The sequence below is a fragment of the Stylophora pistillata genome, chromosome 4 (assembly GCF_964205215.1).
Source record: "Stylophora pistillata chromosome 4, jaStyPist1.2, whole genome shotgun sequence".
NCBI classification, from domain to species: domain Eukaryota; kingdom Metazoa; phylum Cnidaria; class Anthozoa; order Scleractinia; family Pocilloporidae; genus Stylophora; species Stylophora pistillata.
In genome coordinates this window covers 13,021,463-13,038,335 of record NC_142522.1, presented here as the reverse complement: position 1 = coordinate 13,038,335, position 16,873 = coordinate 13,021,463, and the positions used below count along the sequence as shown (strand labels likewise).

General features: G+C 39.8%; 3 protein-coding genes across 3 annotated transcripts; 2 read left to right on the top strand and 1 right to left on the bottom strand.

The window, feature by feature from the left end:
• Window positions 1-1,362: 1,362 nt before the first annotated feature.
• On the top strand, window positions 1,363-2,194 carry LOC148732525 (uncharacterized). Its single transcript, XM_088757854.1, has 2 exons — window positions 1,363-1,915; window positions 2,025-2,194. The coding sequence occupies exons 1-2, from the start codon at window positions 1,426-1,428 to the stop codon at window positions 2,192-2,194; spliced, it is 660 nt and encodes a 219-aa protein (XP_088613980.1). The 5' UTR covers window positions 1,363-1,425.
• A 296-nt stretch (window positions 2,195-2,490) lies between these two features.
• On the top strand, window positions 2,491-5,164 carry LOC148732524 (tetratricopeptide repeat protein 28-like). The gene is made up of 2 exons (XM_088758782.1): window positions 2,491-3,064; window positions 3,425-5,164. The coding sequence occupies exons 1-2, from the start codon at window positions 2,506-2,508 to the stop codon at window positions 4,897-4,899; spliced, it is 2,034 nt and encodes a 677-aa protein (XP_088614908.1). The 5' UTR covers window positions 2,491-2,505; the 3' UTR covers window positions 4,900-5,164.
• A 1,280-nt stretch (window positions 5,165-6,444) lies between these two features.
• LOC111333930 (deaminated glutathione amidase) lies at window positions 6,445-16,869 on the bottom strand. Its single transcript, XM_088758781.1, has 6 exons — window positions 16,508-16,869; window positions 15,748-15,903; window positions 14,229-14,432; window positions 12,050-12,160; window positions 7,321-7,422; window positions 6,445-6,878 (listed from the first exon to the last, which is right to left on the bottom strand). Exons 1-6 carry the CDS (start codon window positions 16,787-16,789, stop codon window positions 6,711-6,713), a joined length of 1,023 nt encoding a protein of 340 aa, XP_088614907.1. The 5' UTR covers window positions 16,790-16,869; the 3' UTR covers window positions 6,445-6,710.
• Window positions 16,870-16,873: the final 4 nt, after the last annotated feature.

Below are 16,873 nucleotides of genomic sequence, written 5' to 3'. Positions count from 1 at the left end.
GACGTGTCATAAGCTTTTAATTTGGTTTGTGTTAAGTTTACATAGTGAAACTCACACCTAAATACTCGGTGAAACTCACACCTAAATACTCGGTGAAACTCACACCTAAATACTCGGTTGTGAGACGCAACTCTAAACTACAAGATATTTTCGCATGAAGTTCACTTATAATTCAACTTATGTTTTATTCTGACTCATGTTTTTGTTAATTTTATTTTATGCTTCGTAAACTTTTGTCAAGTTCCGAACAACAAGCGTAGAGAGGATTTTAATGGAAAAATGGTTTGCCTTGAAAGCGAACATGTAGCGGGGCAACAACCGCAAGTAGTATGGGTGCGCAAAGCGTGATGGGTTGAAAAAGAAAAAAACAGAACGGAAGAAGTCGTTTCCTCCTCTTCTTCCATCCCATCACCCCTTTCTCCCTAGTGCCGTGTAAATTTTGGGGTCAAGTCACGAGCTTGGAAAATGATAGCTGGAATCCTACAACGGACGCAAAATAAGCCAACAGGTACACTTGTTAGTACTGGCCTCAAACATAATTTAACAGCTTTTTGATTACTGCACCGCTATCAGCGACAAGAAATTCCAAAGAAATCTTGCATATGTCAACCAATTAACTACCTGGGAGTTAACTGTAAGAATATTTCTTTAGCACCTTAAAATTGTTCATAAAATGTCTCTCGAAAACGGTGTTCAAAAACTTCGAACCCATGGCCAACTGTTTGAATCAATCGCTCTTGTGTGCAATGTTTCATTCACCTTATTTTCAAACTTACAGCAAACAAGACCACAATGGACAACATAGGAGAGGTTATAACCATAACAGTTGTCATAATAGTTGTAATGGTCGCAAGATTCCTACTAAAGACTGGTCGTGTTTCACAAGCCATCGGGTTGTGTAAGGAATGTTTGATTTTAATAAATAGTCAGGGGCTGATTAAGGATGGGCCAATTGCTGACTCAATTTCCCTGGAGCTGATCTATCTCATGATGGTCGAAGCATACGATGCTATGGATGATCACACAAATAAAGAAAAATACCTCAAAGATCTCCTTGTTCTGTGCCAGGGCTGTGGTGATACATTCAAACAAGGAATAATAACTTTAAAACTGGCGCAAACATTTCACGATCAATCAATGTTTGTGGAGGCCAGAAAATATTATGAGTTAACTACAAGCATCATGAAGACGAATGGTGACAAACAAGGAATAGCAGTTTGCTGCGGACAATTAGCAACAGTGCATCTCTCCCTTGGGGAATATGACAAGTCTAAAAAACTCCTGGAGAAAGCACTTACGCTCAGAATGGAAATTAGTGACAGAAAGGGCGAAGCAACGGATTACGGACACCTAGGAATGGTGTTCCAATCGCTTGGTAATTATGAAACAGCGCAAGAATATTACAAGAAAGCACTTGCTATCAGAATGGAAATCGGTGACAAAATAGGAGAAGCAGCGGATTACGGAAACCTAGGAACAGTGTTCCAATCGCTTGGTAATTATCAAACAGCGCAAGAATATTACAAGAAAGCTCTTGCTATCAGAATGGAAATTGGTGATAAAGGAGGAGAAGCAACAGATTACGGAAACCTAGGAACAGTGTTCCAATCGCTTGGTAATTATGAAACAGCACAAGAATATTACAAGAAAGCTCTTACCATCACAATGGAAATCGGTAACAAAGAAGGAGAAGCAGCAAATTACGGAAACCTAGGGACAGTATTCCAATCGCTTGGTAATTATGGAAAAGCGCAGGAATATTACAAGAAAGCACTTGCTATCACGATAGAAATCGGTGCCAAAGAAGGAGAAGCAGGGGACTATGTAAACCTAGGGAAAATGTTCCAATCGCTTGGTAATTATGAAAAAGCGCAAGAATATTACAAGAAAGCTCTTGCCATCACAATGGAAATCGGTAACAAAGAAGGAGAAGCAGCAAATTACGGAAACCTAGGGACAGTGTTCCAATCGCTTGGTACCTATGAAAAAGCACAAGAATATTACAAGAAAGAACTTGCTATCAGAATGGAAATCGGTGACAAAAGAGGAGAAGCAGCAAATAACGTACATCTCGGAACAATGTTCCAATCGATTGGTAATTGTGAAACAGCACAAGAATATTACAAGAAAGCACTTGCTATCAGAATGGAAGTCGGTGACAAAAGAGGAGAAGCAGCAGATTACGGAAACCTAGGAATAATGTTCAAATCGCTTGGTAATCATGAAAAAGCGCAAGAATATCACAAGAAAGCTCTTGCTATCAGAATAGAAATCGATGACAAAAGAGGAGAAGCAGCAAGTTACGGAAACCTAGGAACAGTGTTCAAATCGCTTGGTAATTATGAAAAAGCGCAAGAATATCACAAGAAAGCTCTTGCTATCAGAATAGAAATCGGTGACAAAAGAGAAGAAGCAGCAGATTACGGAAACCTAGGAACAGCGTTCCAATCGCTTGGTAATTATGAAACAGCGCAAGAATATTACAAGAAAGCTCTTGCTATCAGAATGGAAATCGGTGACAAAAAGGGAGAAGCAGCGGATCACGGAAACCTAGGAACAATGTTCCAATCGCTTGGTAATTATGAAAAAGCGCAAGAATATTACAAGAAAGCACTTGCTATCAGAATGGAAATCGGTGACAAAAGGGGAGAAGCAGTGGATTACGGAAACCTAGGAGCAGTGTTTCAATCCCTTGGTAATTATGAAACAACGCAAGAATATTACAAGAAAGCACTTGCTATCAGAATGGAAATCGGTGACAGAAAAGGAGAAGCAGCAGTTTACGGAAACCTAGGAACAATGTTCCAATCGATTGGTAATTATGAAAAAGCGCGAGAATATTACAGGAAAGCACTTGCGATCAGAATGGAAATCGGTGACAAAAAAGGAGAAGCAGCAGATTACGGAAACCTAGGAACATTGTTCCAATTACTCGGTGAGTATAACAAGGCCCAAGAATATTTCCAGAAATCACTACATATTGCAAAGAAAATTTGCTACAGAAAAGGAGAAGCAAGTTGCTATGGAAACCTAGGAGGCACTTTCCTGTTACTCGGCAAATACCCTATGGCTGAGAAATATCTCGAGCGTGCACTGCGGATAAGAAAGAAAATTGGTGATAAACATGGCGAAGCGACAGTTTACGGAAATTTTGGGATAATTTCACATCGTCTCAAAGAATATGAAAAGGCTCAAGAATATCACAAGAAAGCCCTTGCAATCTTAAAGGAAATTGGCGACAGACAAGGAGAAGTAGTCCAACTCGCTAATTTAGGAATATGTTTTGAATCGCTTAACAAATATGAAGTAGCCGAAGAACGCTTCAAAATGGCTCTTTCATTGAGCAAGAGTCTTGGACTCAACTTCAATGAATTCCAATGCCTTTGTCAACTGACGATGTTAAAGCTATCGCAGGTTGATCTTAAAGAAGCCTTTTCGTACCTTTTTCAGTGCATCGAAAAGTTTGACACGTTGCGGGGTTTTCTTAACAATAACGATCAATTTAAAACATCACTTCTAGAAACGTACGGCACTTTTCCCTACAAGTTGCTCAGTAACTTGTTATCCTTCACCGGGAATCCAAACGATGCTCTTTATGTTGAAGAGCTGAGGCGGGCAAGAGGCCTGGCCGACTTGATGGCAGCCAAGTACTCTGTTAAAGAGCAGATCTCAGGCAATCCACGGTCATGGCAGGGCATTCAAAATATCATCACAAAGGAAACAGACTGCTCATGTCTTTACATTTCGATTGAAGAAGAACATGCACGGTATTGGATTCTTAAAGGAACTGGAGCCATTCAGTTCTCACGAAAGAAAGTCACCCTGGAGAAACGTGTGGTGACCCAATTAGTTCCTAACTTGGAAGAGTTCTTCACAGAAAGCTTTCGCTGCCTTGGCATCTTACCTCAACAGAGTTGCGAAGATCGATCATTAGATGATATCCAATCGATCTCACCTCACCATGAAAATCGCGAGCTCATGCGTGATTACGATCCAAAAGATTTTAAGAGTAATCTTATCTCGTGTTACGACATAATTATCGCTCCCGTAGCCGATTTACTGAAGAAACCCGAGATCATAATTGTCCCTGAGTCCTGTATGTACCAAGTCCCATTTGCAGCCATAAGCGATGGAGAAGGAAAATATTTAGCGGATACTCTCAGGATCCGCATTGTTCCCTCTCTGACAACTCTAAAGCTGATCCAAGACAGTTCCCCAGACTATCACAGTCAGAGTGGAGCACTGATAGTGGGTGATCCTAAGGTTGGTGAGGTGCTTTTGAAAGGAAGACGCAGGATCATAACATCATTGCCATGTGCAAGAAATGAAGCACAGATGATTGGAAGACTTCTTGGAGTCACACCTTTGATTGGAGACCGTGCGACAAAGGAGGCAGTTTTTAACGTAATCAATTCAGTAAGTCTGATTCATTTTGCAGCCCATGGCGATGCCGAAAGAGGAGAGATTGTTCTTTCTCCTAAATGTCCCCCTGACTTTATTCCAAAAGACGAAAACTACCTTCTGACGATGGAGGATATATCACAAGTTCGGCTGCGAGCTAAACTGGTGGTACTTAGCTGTTGTCACAGTGGACGTGGGCACATTAAGGCCGAGGGAGTTATTGGAATCGCTCGAGCCTTCTTAGGATCTGGTGCTCGCTCGGTGTTAGCGGCACGGTGGGCCATAGAAGACACAGCCACGGAGGCATTCATGAGATGTTTCTACCAAAACCTGTACCGCGGTAAAAGTGCCAATGAATCTCTTCACGAGGCCAGGAAATGGCTGAGAAAGAACGGCTTCGACAAAGTTTCCCAATGGGCTCCATTCATGCTCATTGGCGATAACGTGACATTTCATTTTGGAAATTGGCCAGTGTCTAAAGCACCCAAACAACCATGAGAGAAGCAAACCGTTTGTAGCGGAATTAAGTGGAGCAAGTAAAACTTGCAACTGTCAATTTCCATCCTGTAAAATTGGGACACCATCCATGAAGGACAACACTAATAAAGAAAAGCTGTTTTATGAATGCTCATTAGTTAACTACGTGATATCATCTGGAACAGGACAGTTCATTGTTCATCGTAATTCATTGTTTATGAACCAGCAGTTGAGCTGTTAGCATTCCTTTTGGACAAAGATTAATTCATAAGTCAAAACAAACAAATTTTGAGCAAGTGTTTTTCCAAAGTGAAAGAATTAAGTCTAGCCAAACAAATTTAAAGCTATTTTTGCAAGTGATCAGTTATTTAAGTGAAACAAAGTTTGAGTTTTTTTGAAGGTCTACCTTTCATCTAATGTATATAGCACCCAAGGTATTTCTTAACGTTGAAATCACCAGAATATTCGTGTTAACCGAAAACTATCTTTTGTCCTATTTTTAATGACGAGGTATTTTCTTACAATAGGACATGGGCATGAAATGTTTCGACAGTTTTTTCAGCAAGGAAGCAAGTCTTAAAACCACAGTAAAGTTGATATAGCGTATTGATACATTATATAGCTCATATTGTTTACATAAAAATCGATAGCCAGAAAAAAGTCTTTTTTTCGCGGGCTAAATCTTTCCATGATTCTACGAACATACGTCTTAAAAAAGGCTTCAGACTAGTTAGAGGAGAATTTCATTTCCAAAACGATTTGTTACTTATAGACGTTTATCAAATATGTACTGTGTTTTAATCGAAGCGAAAATTTGAAATTTAAAAATGATTCGTAATAAACTACACGAATTTTGATTAGTCGGACGGTTTTTCTCATAATTGGGTAATGATCAAAGAAGAAAGCATCAAATCAAATTGAATCACCTCGTACAAATAGAACATGCGCAGTATTCATTTGTGTCGAAAATCCAAATCAAAGTAATCACAACTACCAATCAGAACAAAGCTTAGCATCGCCGTTAACCAATGAGAACTCAAAGTAAAAGGAGAAAATCTGCTTGAAGCGCGGGAGATCGCGGGGAACCAATTCATGATTGGTTTTAGTCTTGAAGGAAGAAGGTAGCGTGAGTTTTGTGGACCAATCACAGTACAGAGTAAAGCAAGACCGAAGCAACCAGGATTACTTTCGATACTCTATTGAAAATGACTCTATTTTTTCAACTGAAGAATGATAAATTTTGAAAGTAGTATTGACTAGTGTAGCAAGTGTTAAAGGAAGAGGTTAACTTCTCCTCTTGAGTTCGGTGTTATCGGCTAAATTTTGATGTTCTGAGCTACTGCTTCCTCATACATGGAGAATATTCACTTTTTACTTTAGTGTTTTTTGACATTTTCCTCTTGTCAGAACAATCCATAGAGAAAAAACTGATTTAACTATCTGTCTTCACTTAATTTTCAAATCGGGTTGTTTTAGCATGGAGAAAGAGAACAAGTTTTTAAAGAAACTGTGGTGCTGTGTCGGTGGGGATAGGGAGGGGGGGGGGAGGGGGTAACGCTCGAAACGTCAGCTTTCCAAACTCTTTACGGTGGCTAATTTACATCATAAACCCAGTATATAAAACCAAATTAACTTGAGAGAGAAAATGATTGGCATCAAAGATTAAAGTACACAATTATTTACAATCCGTGAACTCTGCCAATTTAGCATATTGTAGGAAATATTAGCGCTTTTAGAGGTTCTTTTCTGTTCCACAAAGTAAGTCAGCTGGAACTGAACCGAGAACTATGACAATTCTTTTTCGTGTCGAGGGCATTTTAGTCAAAACATTCTCAAAGTTTCGGTCCCGAATTAAGGCTTCCATAGATATCACTTCTCCTATGATTCATCAACGGCATCTGTTGCCGAACCTTGTTTAAGTATCCAAGGTCAATTTCTGCTACACACACATCATTTCCTTGGTGACACTGAGCAACAACACAGCCCCAAGGATCCACAACCTGCAGTGACATGAACAAAGACAATACTGAATAGATTAGGCTTGTTAGGAAAGGGCCGCTAAACTATTTGTTTAAGTTATCGTATTGTCAATGAACGCTTTATCAATAGTTATAGCTAATAACATGTTCAAAATGGAAGTTTTTCGCGACACGTTTACTTGGCGATTTTTGAGAGGCTAATATTTCGAGTCACGATATTTTTACGAGGATAGCGTGATGGATTGGCCGTCTCTACGCGTTACATACAGTAGCATGATCATATGACCGTCGTTGTGTGTTATCTGCGATAATGTGACCGTATGACTGTCAATGCAAGTTACATACGATAGCATGTCTGTATGATCGACGATGCACAAAATATCCCAGGGCATGAACGTATGACCGTCGTTACAGCGGCACATACCATAGCGTGACCATATGACTGTCGTTACATGTTACTTACCATAGCGTGACCATAAGACCGTCGTTTAGCATTGTGCTGTCCAGTTTGTGCAGCAGCTATGACATAACATTGGTTCTCTACAGCACGACATCTTAATAAAATCTGAAAAGAAGTACAAAAATATTTATTTTGAAAAAGAAATTGAAATGAAGAAGGGAAGATAACCCGGGATGCTCATCCTTAAAGTTTCGCACGCAGGATAAGAGGCGCTTCACTGAACCCTTTCCACACTAATTAACAATAGCCGTTATCGCATTTGTGTCTGCAATGCAAAGGGTCCGCGGAGTTACAGTTTCAGGACGAGGCTATCGGGTCAACGTTTCTCGAGAAACACCAGAAACACTCCATGTCTGACCATATAACTCTGGAATCTGCGATTAAAATTCTTAGTGGCAATTGTCCTGGCATCACGAAAGGAAGATTGAAAGAATGGCTGTCATTTCGGAAAGGAACTGCGAAATTTCGTCGCGTTTGTTCATGACTATGGTTGTTGTTCCTTTGTCGGCCTTTTTGAGGTTTAACTCAGAGTCACGTTTCAAGGCCCTCAGCGCCTTGCGTTCGGCCGGAAGCAAATTATCTGTTGGCTCTGTAATTTCTATTTCTGAAGGGTCACTTTTAACCTCTTCTAAATAGCTTTCAAGGGCTATTAATTTTTGTATTGGTGGTATCCATCGTGTAGATTTGACGTGGCAGGGATGGGTTTTTTTCTCCTCCCCTAGGAATATGTAAATCAGACGCATTCTTTTTAATTTTAATTTTTAATTTATTACAATTTAATGACACATATAACTTACTTACTTACTTACTTACTTACTTACTTACATTAATAGATAATAATACAAAAGAGTAAAAAGAAAGGTGCCATAAGGATGGTCCGCAAAAGAGATAAATCCCCATGCACGGCAGACCACCTTTAACAAAAAAACAAATCCAAACTAAAATCAATCAAATCTTGCAGTCAAATAATCCCTTACACCCCTTTTAAAACAAGAAACACTTGGAGCCTGACGGACCGATAGTGGCAGCCCATTCCACATGTGGACAATCCTATTAAAATAGCAAAACCTAAAAGTATCAGTCCTCGCGTAGTTCTTTTTTAATTTAAGATCGTCCTTACCCCTCAACGAGTATCTTTCCGAATGTGAATAAAATTGGATATAAGAGGATATATCTATATTAATATACCCATTAAGAACTCTATAAAAAAATAGCACGTCAAAAAAGAAGCGTCTGTCCTCTAGGGATAACAGGTTCAGTTTTTCTTTACGAGTGTTGTAATCATCATCAGTTTTTAGAATAAACTTGGTGGCTCTTCGCTGAATCCTTTCCAATTTATTAATGTTTCTAGCCGTGAAGGGTGACCAGACAATAGTACAGTATTCCAATTGGGACCTTACCAAAGCACAGTACAACCTTCTTAACATGTTAACATCTTTCAGACCTTTGCATGTCCTTTTAATAAGGCCAAGAATCTTGTTAGCCTTGCTTGATATCTTATCAACATGAGCATTCCAGGACAACTTGTTACTAGTAACTAATCCAAGATCACAGAATTCAGATGTTTCTTCCAGAGAGCTCTCATTCAGCTTAAGGTCAAAACGAAAGGGCATACTTTTTTTCGTGATACGCATCAATTTGCATTTCTTTACATTAAAATCCATTAGATTTTGCTGACTCCAGATGTGTAGATTATTCAGGTCAGATTGAAAATCATGTTGGTCTGATGTACAGTTTATCAGTCTTGATGTTTTACAATCATCTGCGTACAGTGCGATTGTGTTTCCAGGCATAACCACATCCGGCAAATCATTAATGAAAATTACAAAAAATAATGGCCCTAGTAGGGAGCCCTGTGGTACACCAGATGGGATAACAGACCAGGTAGAACTCTGTCCTTCAATAACAACCCTTTGCTCTCTGTGGGTCAAGTAATCCTCGCACCATCTTAGTAGGCTACCAGAGATGCCGAAATTACACAACTTCAGAAGAAGTATATCATGTGATACTCTGTCAAATGCCTTAGAAAAATCTAAGAACACGACATCCACCTGTAGTCCATCATCCAAGGCCTTTGTCCACTGATGGTGTGTTAATACCAACTGGGTAGCGCACGAGCGACCCCTTATGAAACTATGTTGCCAATCTGTCAGGTAAGGGGCCACATGAGAATATATGGCATTATATACAATCTTCTCTTGGCATTTACTTGCAATCGATAACAGGGATATAGATCGATAATTCTCTACCACATCTTTAGCATCTGATTTAAACACAGGAGTGACATTAGCTCTTTTCCATGAAGAAGGAACTCTCCCACACCTGAACGACAAGTTAAACAGTAGAACCAATGGGTAAGATAGCTCCTCTGCACATTCCCTCAATATCCTCGCAGGAATGCCGTCTACTCCAGTTCCTTTATTAATGTCCAAGTTGCAGAGGATATTCTTAACTTCACTGTACGAAGTGAATACATCCATCAATAAGTTAGGATTAATCACATCAACATGAGAGCTGCCAGAGTTTGATGTTTTTGTAGAGAAAACGGAGCTGAAGAATTCATTGAACAGGGAAGCTTTTTCCACAGGATCTTTTGCAGACCTGGCTTTGCCAGAGTAAGTTATTACTTCTGGCAGTCTCTTGCTCTTGGACTTAAGAGAATGAAAAGACCAAAACTTCCTTGGATTAGTCTTCAGCTTATCCGATAGAGACTTTAAGTACTGGAAATACTTAAAGGAGATAAGACGTTTGGTCTTATCTCCTTGCAAACTGATCAAAGTCACACAATAGTTGTTGTCTGATCTGTTTTTGTTTTGTAGCGGGTGTTGGAATGAATTTAAGCCCTTTTGCCAGTAAATTAATCTGGTCGTTTGTAAGTTCTTTATTTGAGAGGTTTTTTATGTGCGTTTTGTTCGCCTCTAGTTTGATAGTTGAACGTGTTTGGCAAGACCGCGGTTTCGATCCTAATCTTGTGGATCTCGTCAGTTGCTGATTCACTGAATAGACTGTTGCACCCGTACGCAATACAATGTCTAACCATGACGAGAACACGCTGTATCCTTAAGAAAATGAATAAAAAATACCTCCAAACGTAGCCGTTTGCTTCGATTTTACTTGAAAGTTTTACCTGAGTGACCCGATAGCCTCGTTTCGAAACTTCAAAGTCCGCTGAGCTCTCGTACAGTGGGCGTAAATGCGATAAGGGCTATTGGTTCATGCTTTAGCGTGCACTATCGAGTTATGGAGTACGCGGGAAGTTTGGAGAGCACGAAAGAAGCGTAAGAGTTGCCCGAGGCAATAGCCGAGGGCAACTCTTACTCTAGCTTCTTGAGTGCTCTCCAAACTTCCCACGTGCTCCATAACTCGATAGTGCACAGCTGAAAGCATGAACCAATTGTTTTAGAACATAGCCGGTGGAATTGTGCATCAAATCCGACGCGAAAAACTGACAACAATATCAATTGAAGTGAATCGTGACGGCGCTGATGCCGAGTCTCCTTTTCCGTTGTTTTTCTCTTTTTCTGCCTCATTTAAGAACTCTAGCCAAAGGCAAAAGGTCGAAAAATTGTCTTCGTTTAGGCACTAGTAGGCCGAGTCTCTGTTTGTATCCATTATTGTCGCGAAATATATTATTTTTCCCCGCGCTAACAATGGCCGCTCACGCGAATAAAAAAATTTCTGGCGAAGCGATTTGCTCACGCTATCAGCGTGCACTATCGGGATTTTGAGCACGCATACGTATACTTAATTTGATTGCGCGGCTCTGCTAGCTATGTTCTAATACCAGTCTGCATATTCTCCATAGTGCTCTCCATACACTTGTTTTCCAATCAAGAGAGTGTTTAGCGAAGTAATTTGGTTTTATCAACTGATGTGATAAATGTAAATTGACCACTGTAAAGAGTTACTATGCTGGCATTTCAAGCGTTAGCCCTTCGAGATTCGCTCTGAAGAAGGGCTAACGCTAGAAACGTCAACCTAGACACTCTTTACAGTGGCCAATTTACATTTATCACATTAGTGGATAAAACCAAATTATTTAGTTATACTCACCCACCGACGCTGTACCACAGTGTTTTCAGAAAGTTACCTTCTTTATTCAAGAGCTTGTTTAGTTCAAGATCATTTTTTGGATTCTCGAGACCTTAATGTGTGATTCAGGGCTGATATTGTAAGGAGAAATTAGATGTTAATCATTCTTGGGGGTCCAGGGATTCAGACTTCAACCTGACTATCTTAACAGTTACAGAAGAATAGAAATTCCATTGTAACAGATCATCAAAATGCGCGAATTGCAACTGCCAAAAACCAATCAATCGTAACATGACCATCATGTTACAAAAGGTGACGAGTGACCAATCAATCTAACAGATCTCTTTGCAAAAAAAGAGCGAGAGCCTTGGAACGAAAACTGCTGCGCATCATGCTGTCAAAATTTCGTGATTCACCTCAGAAATAAAGATGAAATAAAATTTTTCTCAAGTTTATCAAATAAACGAGTTTACTTAAAAGTCAGCCATCCTTTCGAAAAAAGATAGCAAAGATTCAGAATTAAACGTCCGTCTTATCTAAATCTTTGCCGGGTACAACAAGTTTGAATTTGAAATTTTGCTTCCACTATCTATCTAGCTAACAGAGAAAAGTAGCTTGTTTCTGTTACTGCAATTTAGAGTTTGTTAGATTTGGAGACCTCTGATAAAAGGCATAGTCAGTAAACATTATTTGTACAAACCTCCCAGTGTGCTGATCCGGTGATCTGAGTAAATGCTGATGGGAATGTTAAGATGTCGGCTCCCTGCTGGGCTAAAATAAGGGACAGCTCTGGAAAACGTACATCATAACACTGGAACAATCATCAAGTTAAGGATCGATGAGCACTTGAGAGAATGATATTTAGCATATGCTACTGTGCCCAGGTTACCATGACGACTGATTTTCTGGAAATAATTAGCCTTATTAAATGTTGTTGAAAAGTTGGAGGCATTCGGTTTTGTTTCAATGGGGATGTATTTATCTCTTCTGCTGTATCAAGTGACCAGGTAATTATATCACGTGATTCCCAGGTAAAGATAGACCTAAGAAGGACTGCTGTTGTTGATCAATGTTACAAAACTGATGTAAAAAGATGACGCCAGCTTACAAGCCAGAAGGCTCCCTCTTCTAGTTTTAATGACGAGTATGGCTTTTCTACACTGGACAGGATGCGAGTCTATCGCAGGGTTAACATTTTTTATTTTACTTGGTTTCTCTCGTAAATTATTAATCATTACTGTCCTATGCGAGGACAGTCACCTTGAGAGTTGAGTGCCTTGTCCCATAATACAGGATCGCAACCCAGCCACAGGTGGAAACCACACCTTACTCATCTTAGTTTAGTGCAATTACAACAGATCATCATGACCATCTGAGGCAACCATTAACCCTTTACTCCCTAACATCAGTATGCATATTCTCCATACTGTTCTCCATACATTTTGTAAGGTGCTGATAAGGAGAATTTGTTTAACAATCTAGAGCTTCTTTAGTTGGTGATCATTTCCTTTATTCTCATACCCTTAATGTGTGATTCAAAGGCGATATTCTAAGGAGAAATACGATGCCAATCACTCCTAGGGGTAAAAGGATTAAAAGCTAAGCGGCCATACAAGCTGGAACTTATTCTCGTTGTTTTGTGGCATGAAGTGACTAGGGGTATGGATACACCCCACAGACGCAATTTCAGTCCATTGTAGGTCTTCTCCCCTCCCCAGGGCTCGAAAAAACCCCCGTCCGGTCGTCCGGGACATGTAGATTTTCCCTTCGGGCAAGTAACTTTCTCTCCTTCCTTGCCCGACGGGTAAGGACCCAGCGGGCAAGCCGTTCGCCGACTAAATTTTTGATAACGATTTTGAGAAGAAAAGGTAAGCTTTAGGCCCAAGGGTAATCAAGTGTTTAGATGAAGCTTGACGAAAATTACAATTTTATAGCGCTGTTTTGTTGATTGCGTGACGCGCGCTCACGGCTCAGAAGTGGTTGCCTAGCACGTGATCAAAATCTTCCCCGAACAAATTTCTTTCCAGGATAAAAATATCCGCGTTGGGAACGAAAATGCTGTGTTTATTTCTTAATTGTAGCAATTTCCCGCGAGAATGTTTCGGTTTCTCTGTTCAAAACTTAACTCAACAGCGATATATTAATTAAAACTGTAGAAATTGTACGTGAAAACTGAGAAGTCGTATATTTCTACCGCGAAAACGAAGCTAGCCCTTTGATGCTAAAATCCAGGTAAATCTCTGTTTTCGGCGAAACATGCAAGTTGGGCGCCTCCACACTGAATAAAAAGTGTTATATAAATTATTACATTGAAATCTATTCTTGGGTTCATATAATATTAATTAGTTTGAAAACTTGGGAAAGCAGGGAAGTGCCCCGGGTAAGCAAAACTTAAGGGTTACTTGTCCAACGGGCAAGGTGTAATTCAGATATTTTTCGAGCTCTGCCCCTCCCTATCGCCCCCAGAATTTTTTCAAGCTTCGTTGAGTGTTTGCCAGAGCCAGCTGTTCAAAGGGCGGGTAACGCTATCCAATGGATAAATTCTATCCAGCGTATAACTGTTAACATAATGTACTGTGCTATCTACTAAATAGCAATTTATCCAGTAGATAGCCTCATCCACCCTTGGAGTAACTGAGGCCTGGATGGTGTGATGCACTGTGAAAATAAAGTTAATACTTTAAGACTAACAGTTGACAGATGATCATGATGTGCCTTATTCCAAGTTTCCTTTCTTTTTAATTTTTCAAGCCAGTCTGACTGTCATTTTTGTCTTCCGCCCATCTTAGTCAAAGAGAATAAAAAATCAAGCTGGTTTGAAAAAACTTTAATGGAAGGAAACCTGAACCACATTTAAATGTTCATTATGCAAAGGATACAATGGCCAGGCCAACATTCCCCACAGGGGTGGGCACAGGTGGTACTATCTGGTCACCAGGGATACAGGTGTCACTCTCCTTAAGCCTGGGTCCATCTTTTACATCAATATCAAACAGATGTATTTTACGATACACTGCAACTATGGAGCCGTGGTCATTAACAATGACATGGGAGTTACGCAGCCTCTTGTCATCTGGTGGGCCCTGTGGTTTAAGAGTGCATTAAAAATGGAAAAAAATACTGATGACAACTGAAACTTACATACTTAATTACTTGCCTGAGCTCCCAAATGAAAGGAAAAATATTTCCTTCCTTTGCTAACTAAGAATATTTCTAACCCCAGCAGTGTAAGGCATACACACCTCTTACTAACCAAGTTCGAGGTCTGTACCGTAAGTCACAGACTGGGTGTTTCCCATCAGATTTGTGGTCCAAGCACAAAGTGAGTAGACACGTTTTCACTTTGGGAATTAATATTTTTTACTTTAAGCTCTCATTAGTTTCATGTGCAATCACTGTGGTTTTGGTCTCATGACACTCAATCGAAACAAGTACTTAACCTGACATGAAAATGTTGTTAGTTTGATTTCACCCAGATTTTTCCTTCAATTGAATTTCAAATCTTTGCTGTATTGCCAAATATCGCAATACATGGTACTTAAATGTTTCCATTCACTCATCATGTTGTCTTCCTTGTGTAACACTGAACTTTTTGGCATGAGAAGGTAGATTGGCTGGCCATGACTACAAGATATCAGGCGACATTGTTGTCTTTCTTGTGGAACAATTGATCTGTTTGGTTTGGGAAATTTGATTAACTGGCCATTACTACAAGATATCAGGCAAATATAATGATTTATTTTCGATTTGATAGCTTTGACCACCAACTAAAGGTACATTATAAAGATTTGAAGGTGTAGTCTGATCGTCCGGGTGAGTGTAGTCCTGAGAAGGACTGTTGTCGGTGGCAGTGACTGCCACCGACAACAGTCCTTCTCAGGACTACACTCACCCGGACGATCAGACTACACCTTCACATGTTACCCCCGGGTTCAAACCATTTACTGCATTATAAAGATTATGATGGACCTATCCTTATGTAATACCAATAACATTTCAGGAACAAAAGGAGATAAAAAAAGCAAAACTTTGAGAGCCTAACCAACCTCTTCTAAACCCTTTAACTCACAGAAGTAGTTAACATACAACTTCCCCCTATAATATCCATACATTATCCAGTAAACAGGTAATGAGAATACTCAACCTTATCAGGTAGAAGTTATTATCTTGATCCAGCTCCTACTTCTCATAACTTATTTACAAGGAAATGTGTCACAGCAAGAGGGGAGAAATTACAATCAGATCTTAGGAGTTAAAGGGTTTAACTTAATAAATATTTGATTCTGCTAGGATAAAGGATCAAATGAAGTATTACCACCAATATTCTGATTTTAATTAAATCTTTTAAAATGTTACCAAGCTAACTCATGATTCAAATACTTAGAATCAAAAGTGAACCTTTTCATGGTATCCACCAAGAGAGAGCCACACACCCAGTTCTTTCGCTAATTCACATAAACTTTGCATTCTTGTACTTTCCAGTGGTTCTGCCATTGACAAAGATTGTTCACTGTTTTCTCCCACATAGTCAAAACATTCAGGAAGAAACACAACCTATAAAGGTGAATAGGTAAAATTAGTCTTTTGCAATAGAGGAAGTTGGTGTTTTGGTGAACTAAAGAGATCTTTACCCTTATCTGGTCAAATTCTCAAGCACAGGATCAAATAGGTAGTTCTTGCTTTGACCCCTGTTTGTTCCTTGGAATTATCTGTTCTTCAGGAAAACGTGTTGTAAGAAAACAATTGAAAATCTCTTCTTACACTCTATTGAGCAAATGTATTTGTAAGATGAAAATGAGTTGCCACTAGCTGGGTGAATTGATTGAGGAAGGCTCATTTTTTTTTTTTTTTTTTTTTGCTCTAGACGATTTCTGCATGTATACATGTAAACTCTTACATAGGTTGTTCAGAAGTTCTTAATCTGGGAGGCCTGGTATGAAGCTTGGAGCATGGGATAAGAGATAGGGGTAAGAGGTAAGAATTGGAAGGTGGAGTTAGGAGGTGAGGGAAAAGGGGCAAGGGTATTAGAAGTGCGTGTTCAGGGGTGAGGGGTGAAGGGATAGGCTTCGAACTTGAACCCACGCACTTTGTAAAGGGGGGGGGAGGGAGGGGAGGGTGATAGCGGGCCAAAATATTTTAAAATCCATATCATCTTCACCTTGGCCCCTCTGGACTTGGCTTTGTTTATCAAATCTTTGCAAATTCCCAGGTTACGTTCTACATCACTGGTGGAGTTCATCTGACAAACTGCGACGAGAGTGGCTCCAGAATCGGTCAGCTGATTGTCTCCCATGACTTGCCCGGTTATGAAGGCAAATTCTCGCCGATTGAAGAATCCAAAAAAACGGTACCTTATCTCTTTAGAGCTCTCAAGTGGTGATCTGAGTTTAAATCTATATCGTGCAGTAGCAATGAACTGTTTGACAGATACATAAATCATCAGATTCAATAAAAAGGGGAGAAATTATAAGCTATCAGCCATCGCAGATGGTCAGATGGTTATTGTTTTTCTGTAACCGACTGA

What these genes read in the sequence shown, in the direction of transcription:
- LOC148732525 (XM_088757854.1), top strand. Translation starts at nt 1,426, where the DNA reads ATGGAAATCGGTGACAAAATAGGAGAAGCAGCGGATTACGGAAACCTA. An exon ending in TGCCATCACAATGGAAATCG is followed by an intron (nt 1,916 to 2,024) that starts GTAACAAAGAAG and finishes ACTTGCTATCAG; the next exon opens with AATGGAAATCGGTGACAAAA.
- LOC148732524 (XM_088758782.1), top strand. Translation starts at nt 2,506, where the DNA reads ATGGAAATCGGTGACAAAAAGGGAGAAGCAGCGGATCACGGAAACCTA. An exon ending in CCTGTTACTCGGCAAATACC is followed by an intron (nt 3,065 to 3,424) that starts CTATGGCTGAGA and finishes AGGTTGATCTTA; the next exon opens with AAGAAGCCTTTTCGTACCTT.
- LOC111333930 (XM_088758781.1), bottom strand. Translation starts at nt 16,789, where the DNA reads ATGATTTATGTATCTGTCAAACAGTTCATTGCTACTGCACGATATAGA. An exon ending in CCAAGTCCAGAGGGGCCAAG is followed by an intron (nt 15,904 to 16,507) that starts GTGAAGATGATA and finishes TCACCTTTATAG; the next exon opens with GTTGTGTTTCTTCCTGAATG. An exon ending in GGTCTTATGGTCACGCTATG is followed by an intron (nt 6,879 to 7,320) that starts GTAAGTAACATG and finishes ATGTCACTGCAG; the next exon opens with GTTGTGGATCCTTGGGGCTG.